The 20122-nt window shown below is 42.0% G+C and overlaps 10 protein-coding genes across 10 annotated transcripts; 6 read left to right on the forward strand and 4 right to left on the reverse strand. All coding sequences in view use genetic code 12, as the record gives it.

Moving 5' to 3' along the window:
- Positions 1 to 146: 146 nt before the first annotated feature.
- Positions 147 to 2441, forward strand: SPAPADRAFT_54412 (uncharacterized protein; the record flags this gene model as incomplete). Its single annotated transcript, XM_007373774.1, has 1 exon — positions 147 to 2441. The coding sequence occupies one exon, from the start codon at positions 147 to 149 to the stop codon at positions 2439 to 2441; it is 2295 nt and encodes a 764-aa protein (XP_007373836.1).
- On the reverse strand, positions 720 to 4367 carry SPAPADRAFT_59678 (rRNA (cytosine-C5-)-methyltransferase; the record flags this gene model as incomplete). The annotated part of the gene is made up of 1 exon (XM_007373775.1): positions 720 to 4367. A coding segment is annotated over one exon (1744 nt), but the record flags the coding sequence as incomplete, so codon positions are not given.
- Positions 4368 to 4421: 54 nt separating this feature from the next.
- SPAPADRAFT_59679 (tRNA 1-methyladenosine methyltransferase subunit) lies at positions 4422 to 7005 on the forward strand (the record flags this gene model as incomplete). Its single annotated transcript, XM_007373776.1, is given in 2 exon segments — positions 4422 to 6933; positions 6949 to 7005. The coding sequence occupies 1 exon segment, from the start codon at positions 4472 to 4474 to the stop codon at positions 5804 to 5806; it is 1335 nt and encodes a 444-aa protein (XP_007373838.1).
- SPAPADRAFT_134665 (S-adenosylmethionine-dependent methyltransferase) lies at positions 5867 to 6784 on the reverse strand (the record flags this gene model as incomplete). The annotated part of the gene is made up of 1 exon (XM_007373777.1): positions 5867 to 6784. One exon carries the CDS (start codon positions 6782 to 6784, stop codon positions 5867 to 5869), a length of 918 nt encoding a protein of 305 aa, XP_007373839.1.
- A 1227-nt stretch (positions 7006 to 8232) lies between the features above and the next one.
- SPAPADRAFT_59680 (mitochondrial 37S ribosomal protein uS4m) lies at positions 8233 to 10029 on the reverse strand (the record flags this gene model as incomplete). Its single annotated transcript, XM_007373778.1, has 1 exon — positions 8233 to 10029. One exon carries the CDS (start codon positions 9989 to 9991, stop codon positions 8603 to 8605), a length of 1389 nt encoding a protein of 462 aa, XP_007373840.1.
- A 204-nt stretch (positions 10030 to 10233) lies between these two features.
- Positions 10234 to 11260, forward strand: EAF7 (Eaf7p; the record flags this gene model as incomplete). The annotated part of the gene is made up of 2 exons (XM_007373779.1): positions 10234 to 10944; positions 10979 to 11260. 2 exons carry the CDS (start codon positions 10234 to 10236, stop codon positions 11258 to 11260), a joined length of 993 nt encoding a protein of 330 aa, XP_007373841.1.
- Positions 11261 to 11326: 66 nt separating this feature from the next.
- Positions 11327 to 15971, forward strand: SPAPADRAFT_148870 (mismatch repair ATPase; the record flags this gene model as incomplete). The annotated part of the gene is made up of 1 exon (XM_007373780.1): positions 11327 to 15971. One exon carries the CDS (start codon positions 11356 to 11358, stop codon positions 14206 to 14208), a length of 2853 nt encoding a protein of 950 aa, XP_007373842.1.
- SPAPADRAFT_49317 (RNA-binding snoRNP assembly protein) lies at positions 14216 to 15925 on the reverse strand (the record flags this gene model as incomplete). Its single annotated transcript, XM_007373781.1, has 1 exon — positions 14216 to 15925. The coding sequence occupies one exon, from the start codon at positions 15923 to 15925 to the stop codon at positions 14216 to 14218; it is 1710 nt and encodes a 569-aa protein (XP_007373843.1).
- A 679-nt stretch (positions 15972 to 16650) lies between the features above and the next one.
- RPL15A (60S ribosomal protein eL15) lies at positions 16651 to 17415 on the forward strand (the record flags this gene model as incomplete). Its single annotated transcript, XM_007373782.1, has 1 exon — positions 16651 to 17415. One exon carries the CDS (start codon positions 16681 to 16683, stop codon positions 17293 to 17295), a length of 615 nt encoding a protein of 204 aa, XP_007373844.1.
- A 661-nt stretch (positions 17416 to 18076) lies between these two features.
- ADE17 (bifunctional phosphoribosylaminoimidazolecarboxamide formyltransferase/IMP cyclohydrolase) lies at positions 18077 to 20121 on the forward strand (the record flags this gene model as incomplete). The annotated part of the gene is made up of 1 exon (XM_007373783.1): positions 18077 to 20121. One exon carries the CDS (start codon positions 18220 to 18222, stop codon positions 19987 to 19989), a length of 1770 nt encoding a protein of 589 aa, XP_007373845.1.
- Position 20122: the final 1 nt, after the last annotated feature.

Consider the following 20122-nt stretch of genomic DNA (forward strand, 5'->3'; position numbering starts at 1 on the left):
ACGTGACTGAAATTGACAATTACCCGGACGCACATCAAAAAGTTTATGGCAACACGCACGACCTGTGCATATAAATATCAACGAAACATCCTATACTTTAGCAAGCAACACCACCTAAAGCGACACCACCGAAAGCAACACCAATCATGTCGCCTTCCAAAGCGAAACCAGAGGAACCCGAGTTCCCACCTCAGCCGGTGAATATTCTCACAGACTATCATGTTTCCACTACAACACCAGAACCATTCTACACTTCATACACACCCAACACCCCAATTGCCATGGATATCGGATCGTCGCAATTCCGAATAGGTCTCACCAACTCATCTTCCCCGAATAACGTGTTCCCCCTGGTTGTGTCCCGTTATCGTGACCGTCGTGCCCAGGCCACGCTTACCTTGATTGGTAACGATGTCTATGGCGACCCAGCCTTGAAATCTACTATAAAGACCCCGTTTGACGGTCCGTTGATCACAAATTGGGATTACATTGAATATATGTTAGACTACTCTTTTGAGCACTTGGGTGTAGACAGTGACAATGGAAGAGTCAACAATCCCATAATCATGACAGAACCATTAGGTTGTCCTTTGAGTCAGAGACGAGGAATGTACGAATTGCTATTTGAGGCATACCGAGTTCCTAAAGTCGTGTTTGGAATTGACGCCTTGTTTTCATACTATGCCAATAAGGGGAAAGACGGGGTTGTCATTGGTACCGGGCACGAACTGACGTATGTGATCCCCGTGGTTTCAGGCAAGGGTGTGATGCTGCAAAGTAAACGTATTGACTGGGGTGGTGACCAGTGTCAGAATTTCCTTGGAAAATTGCTTTCTTTGAAGTATCCTTATTTCCCTACCAAGTTGAACTCACACCAAACAACAAACTTGTTCAAGGATTACTGTTATGTATCAGAGAATTACCAGGAGGAGTTGAAACATATTCTCGATATGGATGTTTTGGAACAAAAGGATATTGTCGTTCAAGTGCCAGTTGAAATTGCTAGCAATCCCGAACCTAAAAAGTCAGAAGAAGAAATTGCAAAACAACAACAAAAGAGAAAGGAACAAGGTAAGAGGCTTCAAGAACAGGCCCAGCAGAAAAGACTCGAGAAACAAGCCCAAAAGAAGGAGGAATGGGAGTACTACTCCAAATTTAAAACGGAAATGGTGAACTTAACTAAGGAGCAAATTGAAGCTCGTCTCTCTGAGGATGGGTTTGACGATTTGGATGATTTCAACAAATACATGGTTTCGCTTGAAAAATCCGTCAAAAGAGCCGACCACGAAGAACAAGAGGATGAGTTTGATGCCGGCAGTGCCTGGCCATTGGTTGATACCCCCGACGATCAATTAACCGACGAGCAAATCAAGGAAAAGCGTAAACAAAAACTTCACAAGGCCAATTATGAAGCTCGAGAACGAACCAAGGAACTTAAACGACAAGAAGAAGAAGCTAAAGCTGCATACGAAAAGGAACAACAAGAATGGAGGGAACGTGACTTGGATGATTGGTGCACCACGAAACGAGTCCAGTTAGCCAGTGCTATTAGCAAATACAAGGAAAGACAAAAGCTTCTTGAGTCTTTTAAAGACAGGAAATCTGCTGCTGCCCAACAAAGAATGAAAAATATTGCTGATTTGGCCAATGATGAAACTGGCCTGACATCAGCTACCCAACGTAAACGTCGTAGAAATGCCAATGCCACCATTGATAATGATCCCAACGATACGTTTGGTGCCAATGATGACGATTGGAACTTGTACCGTGACATATCCAACACCAGTATCGAAGAAGAAATGACCAATATAATGACGGAAATAACCAATCTCGAAGATGATCTTTTGAAGTATGATCCAAATTTCCATCATGAAGATACGTTTGCAGCTGCCACCACATTTGATTGGAGTAGTTCGGTGCTCCACAAATTCATTCATGGACCTCGTCCAAACATGACTATTGCTATGCAAGCTGAAGGACTTTCGCCTGAGGAAATAGCCAGCCATCCTGAAGTTATCCGCAAGAATCACCAAATGCATCTCAATGTTGAAAGAATCCGTGTTCCCGAAATCCTTTTCCAACCCAACATTGCCGGATTGGATCAAGCTGGGATCAGTGAAATTTGTTCTGGTTTGATCAATCGTAGATTGGAAAGAGAAGCCGCAGAACGGGTAATCAAGGATGTATTTATTACTGGTGGGTTAGCCAAACTTCCCAACTTCCAAACTAGAGTAGAGAGAGATTTCAGACTGTTTTTACCTGTGGGCACTCCATTGAAGGTTAGAACCGCTAGAGATCCAATTTTGGATGCTTGGCATGGGATGCAAATGTGGGCTGATAGCGAAGAATGCAAGTCTGGCTATATCACCAAGAAGGAGTATGAAGAGTATGGTGCTGAATATATCAAGGAGCACGGTTTGGGGAATATGTGCTTGATGTAGTAGATACATGCAATAACAAAGATCAAACTACTTTTGAGTATTTTTATACAAAGTGTAGATTATAATATGTAATATACAGTTAACTAAGCGCTGGTCTTTTTGACGTTTGGATTTATACCCTTTCTCTTCAATCCTCGCTTTATAGACAGTTCAACGATTTCCTTATCAGCATCTTCGTCAAATTCAGCGAAATCATCATGAATGATACCTTCATCTTCATACTCTTGTCTGATGAGACTTTCCTTTTCCTTTGCACCAGCCTTGGAGACATCGTGTGGAGAAGGAGCAATCTTTTTAAACTTGGCCACAAAGAAACCATCAACGTTATAGGTGTGTGGGTAGTATCTTCTAGTTAATGACAATTTTGGATTGAAATGTTTCCCACGGTATGATGTAAATCCTTCCTTACCAATTTGCAATTCGGTATCCACTAACTTGACATTAGGTCTTTTACGTAAAGCGTAATCCACGACAGATTCATTTTCATCAACAGCAACGGAACAAGTGGAGTATACGATTATACCACCAGTAGGAGAGTTGGCGTCGACGGAGTCAATAGCGGATAAAAGCAATTGTTTTTGTAAATGGGGGATTTGAATGAAATCCTTTTCGGTACGTCTGACCTTGACACCTTCATCCTTGGCAATGACCCCGGTACCGGAACATGGCGCATCAAGTAAAACTCTGTCGAACCCACCAATAACCTTGGGGAACTCACGGGCATCGTAGTTACACACAATGGTGTTCTTACACCCTAATCTATGAATATTAGCAATTAACGACTTGGTTCTGGCCTTGTTTGCATCATTGGCAAACACACACCCGGTGTTCTTCATAAGGGCAGAAATATAGGTGGTTTTACCACCTGGAGCAGCGGCCATATCCAACACACGCTCGTTTTCTTGTGGGGCAAGAGCCATGACTGGAAGGAAAGATGAGGCGGCTTGTAAGATATAGTGACCGGCAAGGTATTCTGGAGTAGCCCCGATTGGAACTTGAGAATCAAAGATTTGCAACCCGACCTTGGTCCACGAACCGATTGGTTGAAGGTTGACACCACGATTGACTAACTTTTGTGCAAGGTCACGACGTCTAGTCTTTAGGGTGTTTGTTCTAATGGTGATTGGTCTGGCGATTTCGTTAGCTTCAAAGAATTCCATGGCTTCGGCAGGAGAGAACAAGTGGAAAAGTTTATCAGCCAAGAACTCAGAGTAACCAAAGTACTCACAGATATCAGCAAGAAGACGGTTGACGTAATCGGTACGAGACTTGCCTTCTTCGGCCATGTCATTAAAGTTTTCCAAGACCTTGACGATTTCAAGCATACGGGTACGAACAGCAGTGACATCTTGTGGTCCACCTTTAGCAATCTCGGCTTCTTCTTCTGCCGTAGGTAAAACAGCAGCACGAGGTTGGGCCTTTTCTGCTTCCAAGAGTTCAAGCTCTGCTTCTTCGGCTTCGAGTTCGTCTTCTTCATCAAGCTGACGAGAGTAGGCTTCCATGTTGGCAGCATTCAAACCTTCCAAATCATCTTCAGATCCTTCGTCGTCGGAGAACATAGGGTGGGCTCTTTCTTCTTCGTCTGAATCCAAGTCTTCGCCATCAATGTCAAATTCATCATCTTGAGGTTCTTCTTCGTCTGATTCGTCAAAGAGTGACTTTCTAGCGGAGGCAAGTTCTTCTAAATCAACTTCAGGAAGTTCTGGTTCTGGTTCTTGTTCGACTTCGACTTTTTGCTTCTTGGACTTCTTGTGCTCTACTGGTTTTTTGTGTTTTGGTTCTGGCTTGTCTTCTCTCTTTCTCTTTTCCTTCTTGACTTGCTTGGCTTGGAACTCATCAAGAGTAGGTGGGACACCTTGCTTATTCTTTGCTCTTCTTCCCATTGTGTATGTGTCTATGTATTCTATAAGTAATAGTATCTGAGATGAGTTGAGAAAAATAGCTCTGAAAAATTTAAGCAGATTATTTTTTTTAGGAGATGAGCTGAGCTGAGTTTAACTGAACCTATACCAACAACTAGTACTTTGGAAATGAACACGAAAAATCGCACGGTAATCACAGCAAACCAACATGTTCTAATCAGATTACCTTCTGAAGGAACCAAGATTGTCGAGCTTCGTCCTTCTGGAGTAGTCAGTTTGGGAAAATTCGGAAGTTTCTTAGTCGATGGTGTGCTCGGGTATCCTTTTGGCCAATCGTTTGAAATCGTCGAAGGGCAAGATGTGAAACCAATTTTGAGTTTACAACATTCATCTGACCCCAAGGACGTCTCTGAGGAGCCAGAAGGTGATTTGAACAAGGAAGAATTGACAAAGATGTTTTCCGAAAACAACCAGAATATAATAGATATCGGGAGCAAGATCCAGAAATTGACCAACGACGATATCGAAGAGTTGAAAAAATCCGGAGCTACTTCATCCATTGGTCAACACATCATTGATCAGATGATTGCTGGTCACGAAGGGTTTGACAAAAAGACCTTGTTTTCACAACAAAAGTACCTCAGGAGGAAGCAACAAAAGTTCTTGCGGAGATTCACTGTGGAATACTTGGGTTCGTCTCAAATGTTGCAGTACTATATCGATAAGGATTTGCCTAGAGTGATCGATCTCAGTGAAGAAAGTTTGGGATTACTTATGACTTATGGAAATGTCAGACCAGGCGGGAACTACCTCTTGATCGACGAAACCGGTGGGGTTGTCCTCTATGCTATGCTTGAAAGAATGGGTGGTGAAGGCCAGGTGGTGTTGGTGCATGAAAACGAACATGTCAATATCATTGCCTTGCGTCATGCAGGATACAGTGAAGAGTACATAAATCGTATGGTGAAAACCATAGACTATCTCCAATTCTTGGAACCAGAAAACGAAAAGATCAATTGGGAAGACAAGTCGGAAGAAGAACTTGCTGAAATGAAATCATCCAAGCGTGAGCAGTACGAAAAACGTAGAGAACGTGCCACTGCCATCAACTCAGTCATTGAAACTGTGCAAAACGGGAACTTTGATGCATTGATTTCCGTATCAACATTACATCAACCTACTCTACTCCCAAGAATCCTTGACACAGTAGGAGGATCCCGTCCAATAGTCATATACAACCAATACAAGGAACTCTTGTTGGAAACTCAACATGTGCTCACCAAAGACAAGCGAGTATTGGCCCCTTCAATCTTTGAAACTAGAGTCAGGCCATACCAAACCATTCCTGGAAGAATGCATCCTTTGATGACCATGCGTGGTGGGGGAGGATACATTCTTTGGGGAACCAAGGTCATCCCACAAGAAGGTATTACTGCTGTTGGTAGAGGAATTTCCAAGAGAAAGAGAGAAGAGTCGCCAGCAACCGATGCCACCGATTCATAAGTACGTATATATAAAATATTTTTTTGCATAGTTAGATAAATAAACTATGATGCGATCTCATTATACCTTTGGTTCATACAAGTGATCACACATGTCCTTCAACTTTACAAATTCAGTATCGACATTCCATCCAATAACACATCTCACATTATCATTATAATCACACCATATCCCTACTCGCCATGCACTGTAGTCCCGCAAATATTCATACACAAACTCAGCTTGTTCTTCGTAACCAATTTCAAATACAAATGCTTTGGCATGTCCGGGTATCACTATATTCTGAAGAAGTTCCAAATAAAATTCATATTCACCAACAAGAGCCAACTGCGGCTCATACAACTTGACCGATCGTTCTATCCCATGCTCAAACATTGACTTTTTATAGTCATGGAATGGGATGTAAGGTGGATTAGATGTAACTAAATCAACCTTCTCCACACCTATATGCTCGAGGATGTTGACATTGAACACATCACCAATTTGAAAATTTACCCCTGAACTGCCTTCAACGGAGTCCTTATTCTCATTTGCTAGGTTTACCGCCTCAACAGAAACGTCAAATGCATCTACTCGTGTCTTTACTCCCACCTTGTCCAACTCATGTGCCAAAAGTAAGGGGATGCATCCTGTTCCAGTGCATGCATCCACAATACCAATCTCGTCATTCGCAACCTCCTTAACTTTCTCACTCAAGTCTATAACCCAAGCCTCGGTTTCCAGCCTAGGAATCAACACGCCAGGTTTACACTTGACAGTTATATTTCCAAAGGGGACATTCCCCAATATGTACTGTAGCGGAACAAGTCTATCTCTGGCTTCAACAGCCTTAACCCATTCATTAGCAGGAAGTTCGCGCTTGATCCAATTGAGTTCCCGTTGGGCCGCTTCTATGGTCCGATTGGCTCGAAGTAGTGGTGGGAGTAAACTACTGATGCTTTTCGCTTGTCTGATTAGTCTCGGTGATAGTCTTGCCATTGTGTGTATGTGGAGTGTGTTTTGGAAGGAGATGATCATGTGGAGAAACATCATTGTTTTAAAATATAGTGGGAAAAAAATAAACTGGTACGACTTTGATGCTAGCATGCGATTTAGGGGGAGAATTTAACCGTGATCAAGGGGGGGGGATGTTCTCGATTAATGGTTACATTATTTCATCGTGTAGTTTTTTATTGAATTTAGAAGTAGTAGTATGATTGCGAGCTAACGGTTACATGGTTACTCTTGGAAACAAGCGCGGACAATGACAATGATATCAAGCTTCAGAAGAATAGTTCTTTGCTTGATTTAGCATGTAAACCGATGCAATCACCTGTGTAGCGCATAGTACTACTGGGATTGGAGGGATCTTGCTGTAATTTAATATACTTCTCTTATTTGACTCACTTTTTATAGTGCAAAAAAACATAGTTGATGCTGTTGCAAGTAAGTCAAACTAAATGAGGCAACTGTAACAAGCGCCATGCCTTGGCTGCGATAACACCATTTGCATCAACATTGTGTGTTTTCTTGTAAGTTGCAAATTTACAGTTAGGAAAGTTTTGCAGTGTCATAAACCCAAATCAATTAGGAAAGAACCTAGTGTCCAACTCTAAGTTCTTCCTTGGCGAGTCAACTTAGGCTTTCCAATCTCAAACTAATAGTACCAAATTGAAAACTATAAATATTTACTAATTACTTCTACGATATCTATAATCATTATGACAAGAAACAAGTCACCATGCCAAATATTATTTGCAAATTTTTAAAAATAGGTACCCTTCAAGGAAGTGCTCCTAGAAAGAACAAAGGGAGGCAGTTAGGAACATTGCCAGCACTTTTAGTCACAGAACATGAACGGTTCAATGATGTAAGTTCGTATATGCAAATCAGCAATCCTGATAGGACCACCACGAACTATCTCACCGTGATGGTGTTGGGTGATCGGTATGGATCGGACAAGATGAACTATTTGTTTAAAGCAAGGTTCCCCACTGGTGACCCCTGGGATTTCAACAAGGAGAGAAACAATGGGTTTTGGTTGTGTTTGACTGATCAGATGAAGATGCATACCAAGGGCGAGAATCGAAAGTTTTTGGTGATGCACTCTCGAGGATTGTTTTCCATTGATTGGAATAAAGATCGTGATTTCTCCAAGAAGGTTATGACTTTTGGGATTTATGCGGCCGATGTGTTTTTGGTGATGAAGAAGCTTGGCCAGGCCAAAGATGAATTGGTACAGCTTTTCCAAGCTAAAGTGGCACTTTCACACAAGCCAGGTAAGTCAGGATATGGCCACAAGACATTGTTGTTTATAGTTTTTGACATAGAGAAAGATGTGGCTCTGGCAGCGTGGAAGATCCGGAGAGAGATTTGTGAGATTTGGACTGGCTGTACCAAGGGTGAAAGTTTGGCTGATTATTTTGAACTTGATTTGCATGCTATTAGGCCGGGGTCTAATTCTGAGCTTGATAAGGTTCGTGGTCACTTGATGTCTAATACCATGTTAGATGCTAGTACTATCAAGGTTCCTCTTGATCAGTGGGCTGCGTTTGCAAGAGATTGTTGGAATGTGATTACCGACGACACGTTGGCACCACCTAAGTACGGACAGTCTATTATATAGATATGTAAGTATATTTTTTGTTGTTGTTGTTATTGTTGTTTAGCACTGGCTGCAAAAATACACTTCAAGATAATATTATATGTAAAAGACATATTCTTTCTAGCAGTTTTAAGTGTTAATAATTTAGTAATCGTTTGGTGCAAATATATCTATTTGGTAGCTAATTACAATAACTTATATACAAGAAGGACTTACATCCCTTTTCTTCTGTAGTACATGTATGCTCTTTCATGAACATGTTCTGGACTTGGAGAAATAACCTCGGAATGACCTGGTCTGGCAATTGGATCTCTCAAGTACACGGCATGACAAGTGTCAAACGACACTTCAATGTGATGAGGCAAGATCGAGAAACAGCCCAAGAACCCTCTAGGAGACCAAGGGGTGAAGTAAGGCTTGCTTGGGTCTTGTCTTCCATGCAAGTGCTTTTGCCATGGCAATTCGACAACAGCATTGGATTCGTCTTCCAAGATTTCTTCCTTGTTCAACAAAGGAACTTTTGTGAGTTTGGAGGCGTAGGTTGGGTCGTATGGGGCAGCACCGGTGTTTTCAGCAGATTCGATCTCACGACGAATTTCGGCCCATTGTGATTTTTGCAATTCGGTCAATTGCGCCTTGATGGATCTGGCAACGTGCTTGACTGAGTCTGGTTGGTTGGCCTTTTGGGTTTCATCGGGGTTGACAAATTCCTTGACGGAAGCTAAGGTTGGTTTTTCAACAATGTCCTTGGCGTTCTTGGAAACTTTTTGGAAAATGTCGGAACATTTCTTGCTGTTGTGAGGGCCGTATTTAGCAAATGTTTCAGCGGTGACTGGGGCAGTTGCAGCAGATCCAAGTTGTAAAATGTCGAGAAGGATGGATTCCCTGGTGATTTCATCTTGGGCTGACTTCATTTGTTTTCTCTTTTCCACAAGTTCAAGCTTTTCTCTTTCCTTCTTTTCCAAATTAGCAATACTGTTCAAGGAATTCTTCTTTTGTAACTTTTCCCATTCTCCCTTTGAGTCGGCTTGTGCTCTGTCTACGTAGTTGTTGTATTGGGTGATTTGAGAATTATCGATTTCAAGGGCTTGTTCAAGACTTGGCTTGGACTTACCAAGGGCATAAAGTACCTTGACTGGGTCAACATGGAACACATCTCCGCTTTTCAATGGGAATGAAGGGTGTTTAATTTTGACACCATTAACGCTGACATGGCCACCCATGATAAATTGTCTGGCTTGTCTGACGGAACTGGCAAACATGGCTCGGAAAATGGCGATTTCCAATCGTTTCTCCAAGGGGGAGAAGGTTTGCAACACCATAGGAGTGTGTTTTTGGCCGGCGGCTCCACGCATGGTGGCGTCCAATTGTACGTTCGATTTCAACCCTGGTGAGAATAATTGCTTCCAGCGGGTTTCGTTTATGTGTTCTCCATGGTATCCTCTTGTCTCGGTCTTGGCCAAGTACTTTTGTTGGTAAAGGGTCTTACCAGTGTATGTTGCTTCGGGTTTCTTGATGAGGTTGTACAAGTTCTTTTTGTTCATCGACATACGAACACGTCCACGTGCCAACGTATGGAGTCTGTCTGCTTTCCTAGGCATCTCGTTTTTTTGTCTGTACCTTTGGGTTAAACTTACTGCTTGGTAATAACAGTCCTCGTTTGATCAAAATTTTTATGAATGGGAGAAAAGTGAAATTTTTTTTTTCAGAATGGTCAAATGCCGAAATAGGAAACCGCATCACGTGCTGCTCTTTTCCTACCATCCGCTGGTGTATGTGTATTTTTTTCCAAGATGTTGGTGTTTACAATTGGGTTGGTTGTTTTAATGTGCAAAAAAGAGGTATGCGTTCATGGACAACCGAGGAGGAGATTGCTCTTTTCAATCTAGTATGTGACCACAAACCAGCGGGAGCCGTCAAGCACAAGCAGATGGATGCGATAATAGACAATATCAACAAAGATGTACCCGGCAGCAACAAATTCACCGTGGCAGATATATGGGCCAAGCTAGCCACGTTGTATGATCTCAAAAGAATTGATTATCTAGAGGATTGGGAGAGCGAAAGCAGTGGTGAATCAAGTGAGAGTGAGACATCCAAGAAGGAGCAGGACGAGAAAATCAAAGTGGAGGAAGATAAGAAGGAGGACAAAGTCAAGGGAGGTAAAACCAAGGAAGTCAAGATAGAAGTTCCTGAAGTAGAAGAGGACGAAGTGGACGAAGTGGCGTCTCCTGTACCTGAACCAATCAAGAAAACCACCACTACTCGATCACGATCTCGTGAACCTAGACCAAGACGACAGTTGCGAAATATGACTGAAAATAGTGGTGATGAATCGTCTGGATTGAGTGATGTAGAAAGTAAGAAGGAAGATAAGGAAAAGGAAGAAGACCAAGAATCTGAAGAAGAGGAGGAGGAGGAGGAAGAAGAAGAGCAGGAACAGGAAGAAGAGGAGGAGGAAGAGGAAGAAGAAGTTGAACAAGTGAAAGAAGAACCTAAGCAAGAGGAACAGACAAAACCAAGACGGGGTAGACGAGGACGCAAACCTAAAGCGGTAGTTGAAGCAGAACAAGCAGAAGCTGAAAAAGAAACAAAACCAGTACCGAAGAAAAGAACCCGTTCGACTGCCAAACTCGAAGAAACTCCCGAGCAAACACCACCTCCCCAACCCAGAAAGAAGACAAAGTCAAGTCCATCTGCTTCACGCAGAAGAACACGATCTGAGCTTCAAGAAGAGGAAAGTAATGATGACGATTCCGAAGAAAAGTCTTCTTCTGAAGCTGATCAGCCGGAGCCAGTTAAACAAGCTACTCGACGTTCTAGTAGAGGTAGACGAGCTACTCGTAAGAAATAGCATTAGCCTTTTGTAGATTTAATGGAAAAAGTTTTTGATTTTTCACCAACGCGTATAATGATTTTTCTGTAAATCATCAACTGTCTCTTTCTAACAATCTTGCAACATAGCATGCAAACCAGACAATTGGCTAGACGTGTCATACTATCACCTTCCATTCAAATAAAAAGAATGTTATCCATCACACAATATGTTCGTCATGAAATAGCCACAGCCACAACTGCAACTGCTGCTACTGCTACTTCTGTTGTTTCAGATGTGCATGAAAAACAAGTTGCTACAGATAGTCCTTCAATTGGAACCATCCCCGGTTGGGACCGTGGTGGAAGAAAACAAGATAAGTCACTCACAGCATTGTATGCAACCATCCGTCGACTCATAGACAAGAATCCTGGATCCGCTAGTCTTGTACAAGTGGGGAGTTTCTACGAAATGTACTTTGAACAGGCCGAACAATACGCTCCGAAACTTGGACTCAAACTTGCAATTAAACGAACTAAGAACTATGCTATACCAATGGCAGGATTCCCACTTTCCCAGCTACGCAAGTATGTCGAGATTTTAGTTCATGAAATTGGTGTGAATGTTGCAATTATCGAACAGTATCCTACGTCAGATGCAGTGCAACTAAATAACTTGATACACCGTAAGATCAGCAGAATTGTGTCTCCGGGGACACTCATCGACGAATCATTCCTTAACTACAATTCCAACAACTACTTGCTCGCCATTTCATTCCCACCTCACCTTACTGATCTTCCCCCAGACCCGCAAACTCCCGTGGGGCTAGCCTGGGTTGACATTTCCGTAGGTGAATCCTTCATCCAACAAACCACACTAAAAGACCTCAGTGCTGACATCTCGCGTATCTCGCCCAGCGAGATCCTCCTCACTCAGGACTGTCAACCACTCGAACTCCACACGGGAAAATGGGAATCATCACTCCAGATCCTCCGGAAGTACTTTCTTCGATATCACTCCGCCCAACATTCCGACCTTAAGCTACAATTCAAATCTAGTCTCCAAGCTACTCGTAGAGCACTTCAAAACTTGTCAGTACGTGACCATTCCGCATTGAACATGATCCTCTCTTATGTCAGGATCAACCTCCCCGAGGCTAATTTCAGCCTTGAGCTCCCCACTTACTATTACAACAAAAATGTGCTTCAGATGGATCCTCGTACTCGAGAGGCACTTGAATTGACCGAGAGATCAGTTAATGGTCGTGCGTCCGTCATTGGTTCCTTTCTCACTACCATCCGGGAAACTGCCACGGCTTCAGGATCGAGACTTTTAACACAATGGATAAAGTCGCCTATTCTTGACATTCGCGAACTCCAACGCCGCCAGGGTTACGTCAAGTTGTTCTTGGACTATCCGATGTTGAGAAGGACAATGAGGATGCATTTGAGTCAGATTGGTGATTTCATCAGGTTTGTCCAGAGATTGACAGTAGGCACCGGAGATGACGTCGTGCAATTGGTGAGCATTGCTGATAGTTTATCCAAGTTGCAAAAGTTGGAAGAGTACTTGAAGGAGGAATATGCAAAACAGAAGGACATGACTGTGTTGGGTGATTTCTTGAAGAAGTTTCACGTACCCACCGGAATTGCCGATGAAATTCACAAAACTATCTATATTAAACCGGTGATTAAAGTTGAAGATAGTGAAGAAAAGGTAGATGAACTGGATGAATCTGCCTTGGAGATGGACATGGACAAGTACCGAATTAAGCAGACCGATGAGTTATCTAACGAACCTGACTTTTCATTCTCGGTCAATCGAGACTTTAATGAAACCCTTTCCAAGCTTCATAGCGACCTTGACAATCTTGAAAGAAAAGAACAGGTACAAATAGCCAACGTACAACAGATTCTCACCGAAATCGACCCTAAGCTTACCGTGTCCAAGAAGGAGCAATACGGAAGATACTCAGATGTACTATACATATCAGGCAAGCAAAAGTCCATAGTAACCGCATTTGAAAAGTTTGACCAGGACGTACGTGAACGAAAGCAAAAGTCATTCATTTATAAACCGAAAGAATGGGACGACTTACAGCGGAAAATCCATGAGATCCATAATGCCATTGTCAGCGAAGAACGGAAAATCATTGAGTACTTAAAAGTCAAGGTCATTGATGAAATTCCTGCTATTCGTCACGTTTCTCGTCTTGTCGATTTTCTTGATGTTACTTCATCATTTTCTATTCTCGCACAAGAAAACCATTGGACTTGTCCTGAACTTACAGACTCACCCTGTCTTGAAATCAAGCAGGGCCGCCATGTTGTTGTCGAATCTAGTCTTCGTGAAGGTGGAGGCAACTTCACACCAAATAATACGAACCTAGGCACAGATGGCAAGCTCTGGGTGATTTCTGGTCCTAATATGGGTGGAAAGAGTACATTCTTGCGTCAGAACGCTCTTATTGTGATTCTTGCCCAGATTGGTTCCTATGTTCCTTGTGAATACGCCAAAGTCGGGATTGTGGATAAGATATTCACGAGGATTGGTGCTAGTGATGATCTCTTCAATGATTTGAGTACATTCATGGTGGAGATGGTGGAAACTAGTAATATCTTGCGTAATGCAAGCTCGCGATCGCTTGCGATCGTTGATGAAATAGGAAGAGGAACGAGTGGGAAGGAAGGAATGGCTATTGCATATGCCACATTGCGAAATTTAGTTGAAGTTAATCAATGCCGTACTTTATTCGCTACTCATTTCGGCAAGGAGTTGCAACTGATTTTGCAACTGAATAATGTCGATCAGAAAGATATAAGGTACTACCGTACTAGAGTCTTGGTTAATGAGCTGGATAGCGAGTTTGAAAAGAAGTGGATCATCGATCATCATTTAGAACCGGGAATTAGTGAAACATCAAACGCAATTGAAGTAGCGCAAATGGCAGGGTTTCCTGAACGAGCACTAGACGTTGCTCGGGATGTATTGTTAAAACTATAGAGTCTATTTATTGCAGAGGGTTTTGTTGGTTTTGTTGAATTTGTTGGAGAAGGAGTTGTTTCAACTGTTCAAGTTGGGCAGGATCTACCTGGTTGGTATTTGCTGGTGCTGGCTGATACTCTTGATGGTACTGTTGTTGATACATTGGCTGTTGAAATTGCTGCTGCTGTGGATATATTGGGTACAATGGTTGTTGGAATGACGGTTGTGGTGGTTGAAACGATTGTTGGTACCCTTGATATTGGTTAAACTGCTGTGATGGTCTATATTGTTGATCTGCATGGGGGAAATAAGGTTGGCCATATTGTGATTGTTGAGATTGTTGAGGTTGTTGATATTGTTGAGTAGAAGTATGGACATAGGGCTGATGTTGTGGTTGTGCTTGTGGTTGTGCTCGTGAATAGTTACTATAGTCATGTACGTTTTCTCTTCTATTAACAGATGATCTTGCATTATTAATCGGGGAGTAGGAAGCAACTGGTTGGTGTCTCTTGGAGGCACTGACAACGGGTTCCCCTTGTCTTTTGTCGTTTGGTTTCTTGTTTTTATTCTTTTTCTTCTTAGCTTGTTTAGCGGCCAATTCTGCCTCATCATCAGAGAACTCTTGTTCTTCAGGTGGAAGCTCTTCATCGTGACAATTACTGGCATCAGTACCTTTCAAATGCTTTATTGTATCGGTATACAAGAATCCTGAATCAGGAACAACATAATAAACAGATTTCCCCGTTGTCCCTTTAAATTTGGCAAATTCTTCTTCACTGTTGAACTTCACACGATATACTGGTTGTTGAACTCTGCCAAAGATTTCAAATAAGGGACCAATAACAGTTCTATCATCAAAACAAAAGATTGATTCTTCCTTAAGGACTCGAAATTCACCCGATGTTCTAGCCTTGATGATCATGGAGTTTTCAACTAGACCAGTCACGATTCCGATTTCTTCAATGGGTGCATTCTCGGGAATTTGATAGTTTTCAGGAAGTACAGGGGCAACTTCTGTGACTTCGTGCTTGGACTTGATGGGGCCGTCAATGTGGTCTTCTTCTTCCTCTTCTTCTTCGTCAACTTCATCCGCAAGGATGTTTTCATCAGTTTCTTCCGAGTCGGAGTCAGAGTCGGAATCAGAATCAGATGCTTCATCTGAGGAGGAGTCGGAATCGTCTTCGGATGATGATATGTCGTCAACATTGATTTCATCATCGGAAAGAACCAAATCTGGAGTAGTGGATATTTCGAAGTTGGCTTTATCCTCGGTACTTTCTGATTTGACTTGTTCGACTTTTGATTCTTCATTATCCTCGGTTTGTACATCTTCGGGATTTTCTTCTCTGGTTTCCCCGATGTTTGATTCTTGTTGTTCTTCGAGTTCAATTTGTTTAGATTCTTCTTGCGTGGATTCCTCCTGGTTTGCTTCTTGATGTTCATCGACCTTGTTTGCTGGATCTGCTTGTTCCTTTGCATGATCCTCGGTATTTGTGTTGGTACTTTCTTGAAGTAATACATTTTCAACTTGAGCATCTTCACTTATAGAAGCAGGTGCCTGATTATTTGCTTCGTTTGACTGGGTAGTATCTTGCCCCACGTCCTCGATCTTGTCAGTCGATTCTTGCTCTTCTGTATTCTGTGCTGACGAATCAATTTCTTGGTTCACAATGGTAGCCTCGCTGTTCACCACCTCAACTTCTTCTTCTTTCTTTTCTATCAGATCAGTTGACATTCTATAACGTAGATATGACTCTTGTTTATTATACTTTGTATTAGTTGTTTTTTAGATAAACGCGATGATCATCTTTTCATAGTACGACAATATTTTTTAGTCATCTGCAGGATGTGAAATTGGTAGCGTGCTTCTCTACCCTGTCACTTTTGCCATATTATAGTTTCGTTCTGTGGTTGCAGATATTTAAGTATGCCATTGGACAATAAATAATAAGTTCTCAGTAGTGCGTGATCGCCTTTGCTGAATAATTTATAGTGAACGACAATTATGCTGGAGGTTTTGTTAAAAATTGACATAAAAATCAAAAGAAATATTATACAGAATGGAACAAACAATGAGGTATGACTAGCAGTAACAATCGTGAACAGCGTAAAACATCAAACACTAATGGAAGTCATAACATATTCGTCACTTTCTGATCGTCACTGTCAAAAAATAGTAATCTTTTAGAGTGCTTGAGGTATATGTGGTTGCAAAAGGTGCTATAGTAATGTTAGCACCGCGCAAAGCAACGCCCAGTCACGTGAGCGTTAAGTAAATATGAGCACCGATCTAAGTAAACCTGAGACTGAAAATTAGGTTTGAACGAAAAAAATCAAATCCAGGTTACCCGGAACTGATGAAAAATTTTTTTTTCTCTCCTGCATCAGGTCTCGTGAATAGTACGAAGCCCAAAAAAAAATTGTATGAAAAATTTTTTAATACCCTTCTAACTCTTCTTCATTAACCAAGTAGTTTAAAAACTTATCAAAATGGGTGCCTACAAATATTTAGAAGAACTCCAAAGAAAGAAGCAATCTGATGTTATGCGTTTCCTTTATCGTGTCAGATGTTGGGAATACAGACAAAAGAACGTTATCCACCGTGCTTCCAGACCATCTAGACCAGACAAGGCTAGAAGATTAGGATACAAGGCCAAGCAAGGTTTCGTTATCTTCAGAGTCAGAGTCAGAAGAGGTGGTAGAAAGAGACCTGTTCCAAAGGGTGCTACCTACGGTAAGCCAACCAACCAAGGGGTTAATCAATTAAAGTACCAAAGATCTTTGAGATCTACTGCCGAAGAACGTGTTGGTCGTCGTGCTGGTAACTTGAGAGTCTTGAACTCTTACTGGATTAACCAAGATTCTACTTACAAGTACTTTGAAGTTATTCTTGTTGATCCATCCCACAAGGCTATCAGAAGAGATGCTAGATACAACTGGATCACCGAACCAGTTCACAAGCACCGTGAATCTAGAGGTCTTACTGCTGCTGGTAAGAAGTCCAGAGGTATCAACAAGGGTCACAGATACACCAAGACCAAGGCTGGTCGTCGTCACACTTGGAAGAAGAACAACACTTTATCCTTGTGGAGATACAGATCTTAAGCAGGTTAAGAAATTTGTTTCGACATTGTTTTCTTATTGCTTGAGATTATAATAATAGCTGGTGAGGTTTTTCTTTGGTGAAATAATTTTATAGTGATTAATGAAATAAGCTTTATCGGTGAAGAGAATTTTTTTTTTTGTAGAGAATTTAAACGAAGTAGGCAGTAAGTAAGCTGCAAAAAAGAGAAGATTGAGGGAATATAGATCAATTTAGAGCACAGCAACTAGTGTTTTAGAACCGGATTATGCGGCTAGCTCTGCGAAACACGTCAATATTAGTAAAAAATTGGTCATAGAGCAGCTGATTGGCTTGAGATGGTGTCGCTCTCAACCACTAGTCATCGGGTAAATTAGCATGCGGAATTAACTTTAGCAAGGGATATCATGCCACCACATACACATCTGTCTGTGCCTATAGATGATAGCAGATGGCAGATGGCAGATAGCAGATAGCAGCTAACCAGCACTTGCAAGGTATATAGAAACTGCATAGTCAAACTGAAAATGCGACGTGGACTAGCCCGAGTCAAAATGTGGAGGTTTTGTGTAGTAATTGGTTATCGCTCGATCGTAAAGTTACCACGCCAATAACAATCATTACGCCCCCCAGGGGAGTTAAAAAAAAAGCGGGAAAAAGATTTTTTCTCCTTCACCCTTTTTTTTTTTGGGCTGTCTGGCCAAAGTTTCAGTTTCAGTTTCTCTTTCGTTTGTCTGATCTTCTCTTCTCTTCTCTTCTTCTTCTTCTTCTTCTTCTTCTTCTTCTTTCTTCTTTCTCCTTCTTGCCCTTCTTGCTTGAAACTCAATTGAAAGGTTTCTACATATCCTGCATTCATCAATTGTTCATTATTCATACGCTCAATTGCTATTCGATCATTCATTCCTGTTCAGATCGCTCCTTATCCCTAATCACCTAGTACATATCAAATGGCCCATTCTAAAACTGCAATTTTGTCTGTCTACGACAAAACCGGTCTTTTGGACCTCGCCAAGGGCTTAGTCGCTGCCAATGTCCGTATCCTTGCCTCTGGAGGTACTGCCAAGTTAGTTCGTGAAGCCGGCTTCCCTGTTGAAGATGTTTCTTCCATCACTCACGCCCCAGAAATGTTAGGTGGTAGAGTCAAGACTTTACACCCAGCCGTCCATGGTGGGATCTTGGCCAGAAACTTGGAATCTGACGAAAAGGATTTATCCGCTCAAGGCATTGAAAAGGTCGATTTCGTTGTTTGTAACTTGTACCCATTCAAGGAAACCATCTCCAAGGTCGCCGTCACCGTCGAAGAAGCCGTGGAAGAAATTGACATTGGTGGTGTCACCTTGTTGCGTGCTGCCGCCAAGAACCACGCTCGTGTCACCATCTTATCTGATCCAAAGGATTATGCTGGATTTTTACAAGAATTGAAGGAAGGTGAAATTTCCTCTGAAACCAGAAACAGATTAGCCCTCAAGGCATTCGAGCACACCGCTGATTACGATGTTGCCATTTCCGATTTCTTCAGAAAGCAATACGCGGAAAATGTCTCACAATTACCTTTAAGATATGGTGCCAACCCTCACCAAAAACCAGCTCAAGCTTTTGTTGCTGAAGGTGAATTGCCATTCAAGGTTTTGAGTGGTTCTCCAGGTTACATCAACTTGTTGGATGCATTGAACTCCTGGCCATTGGTTAAGGAATTATCTGCCTCTTTGAACTTGCCTGCTGCTGCCTCTTTTAAGCACGTCTCTCCAGCCGGTGCTGCTGTTGGTTTGCCATTGACTGATGTTGAAAAGAAGATCTATTTTGTCGAAGATATCGAAAACTTGTCCCCATTAGCCAATGCCTACGCTAGAGCCAGAGGTGCCGACAGAATGTCCAGTTTTGGTGATTTCATCGCTCTTTCCAACATCGTTGATTTACCAACTGCGCAAATCATCTCCAAGGAAGTTTCCGATGGGGTTATTGCTCCAGGATACGAGGATGAAGCTTTGGAAATCTTGAAGAAGAAAAAGAATGGTAAGTACTGTATTTTACAAATCGATCCAAACTACACCCCAGAAAACCTCGAAACCAGACAAGTTTACGGTATCACTTTACAACAAAAGCGTAATGACGCCATTTTCAAAGGAAGCTCCTTCAAGGAAATCGTTTCCAAGAACAAGGAATTGACCGAACAAGGATCAATTGACTTGACCATCGCCACCATTGCCTTGAAGTACACCCAATCCAACTCGGTCTGTTACGCCAAGAACGGTATGGTTATCGGATTAGGTGCCGGACAACAATCACGTATCCACTGTACCAGATTAGCCGGGGACAAGGCTGACAACTGGTGGTTCAGACAACACCCTAAGGTTCTTGGATTCAAGTGGGCGAAGGGTGTCAAGAGACCAGAAAAGTCCAACGCCATTGATTTATACGTGACCAACCAAATTCCAACCACTGAGCCAGAAAAGTCCGAATACGAATCCAAGTTTGCTGAACTTCCAGAACCATTAACCAAGGAAGAAAGAGAAGAATGGTTGGGTAAATTAAACAATGTTGCTTTAAGTTCTGATGCGTTCTTCCCATTCCCTGACAATGTATACCGTGCCGTTAGATCTGGGGTTAAATTCATTGCTGCGCCAAGCGGAAGTGTTATGGACAAGGCTGTGTTTGCTGCTGCTGATGCTAATGAGATTGTCTATGTTGAAAACCCAATTAGATTATTCCACCATTAAGTAAACGTCTTTTTTATTTTTGTTTAAACACTCTCTATGTTTTTGTTATTGTTAATATGAGATTTGTATTGTAATATCGTTCTTTCCTATATTGGTAAATTACCACACACTACTACAACCAAAGTAGACACGT

Source organism: Spathaspora passalidarum, assembly GCF_000223485.1.
Source record: "Spathaspora passalidarum NRRL Y-27907 unplaced genomic scaffold SPAPAscaffold_2, whole genome shotgun sequence".
Lineage (NCBI taxonomy): Eukaryota > Fungi > Ascomycota > Pichiomycetes > Serinales > Debaryomycetaceae > Spathaspora > Spathaspora passalidarum.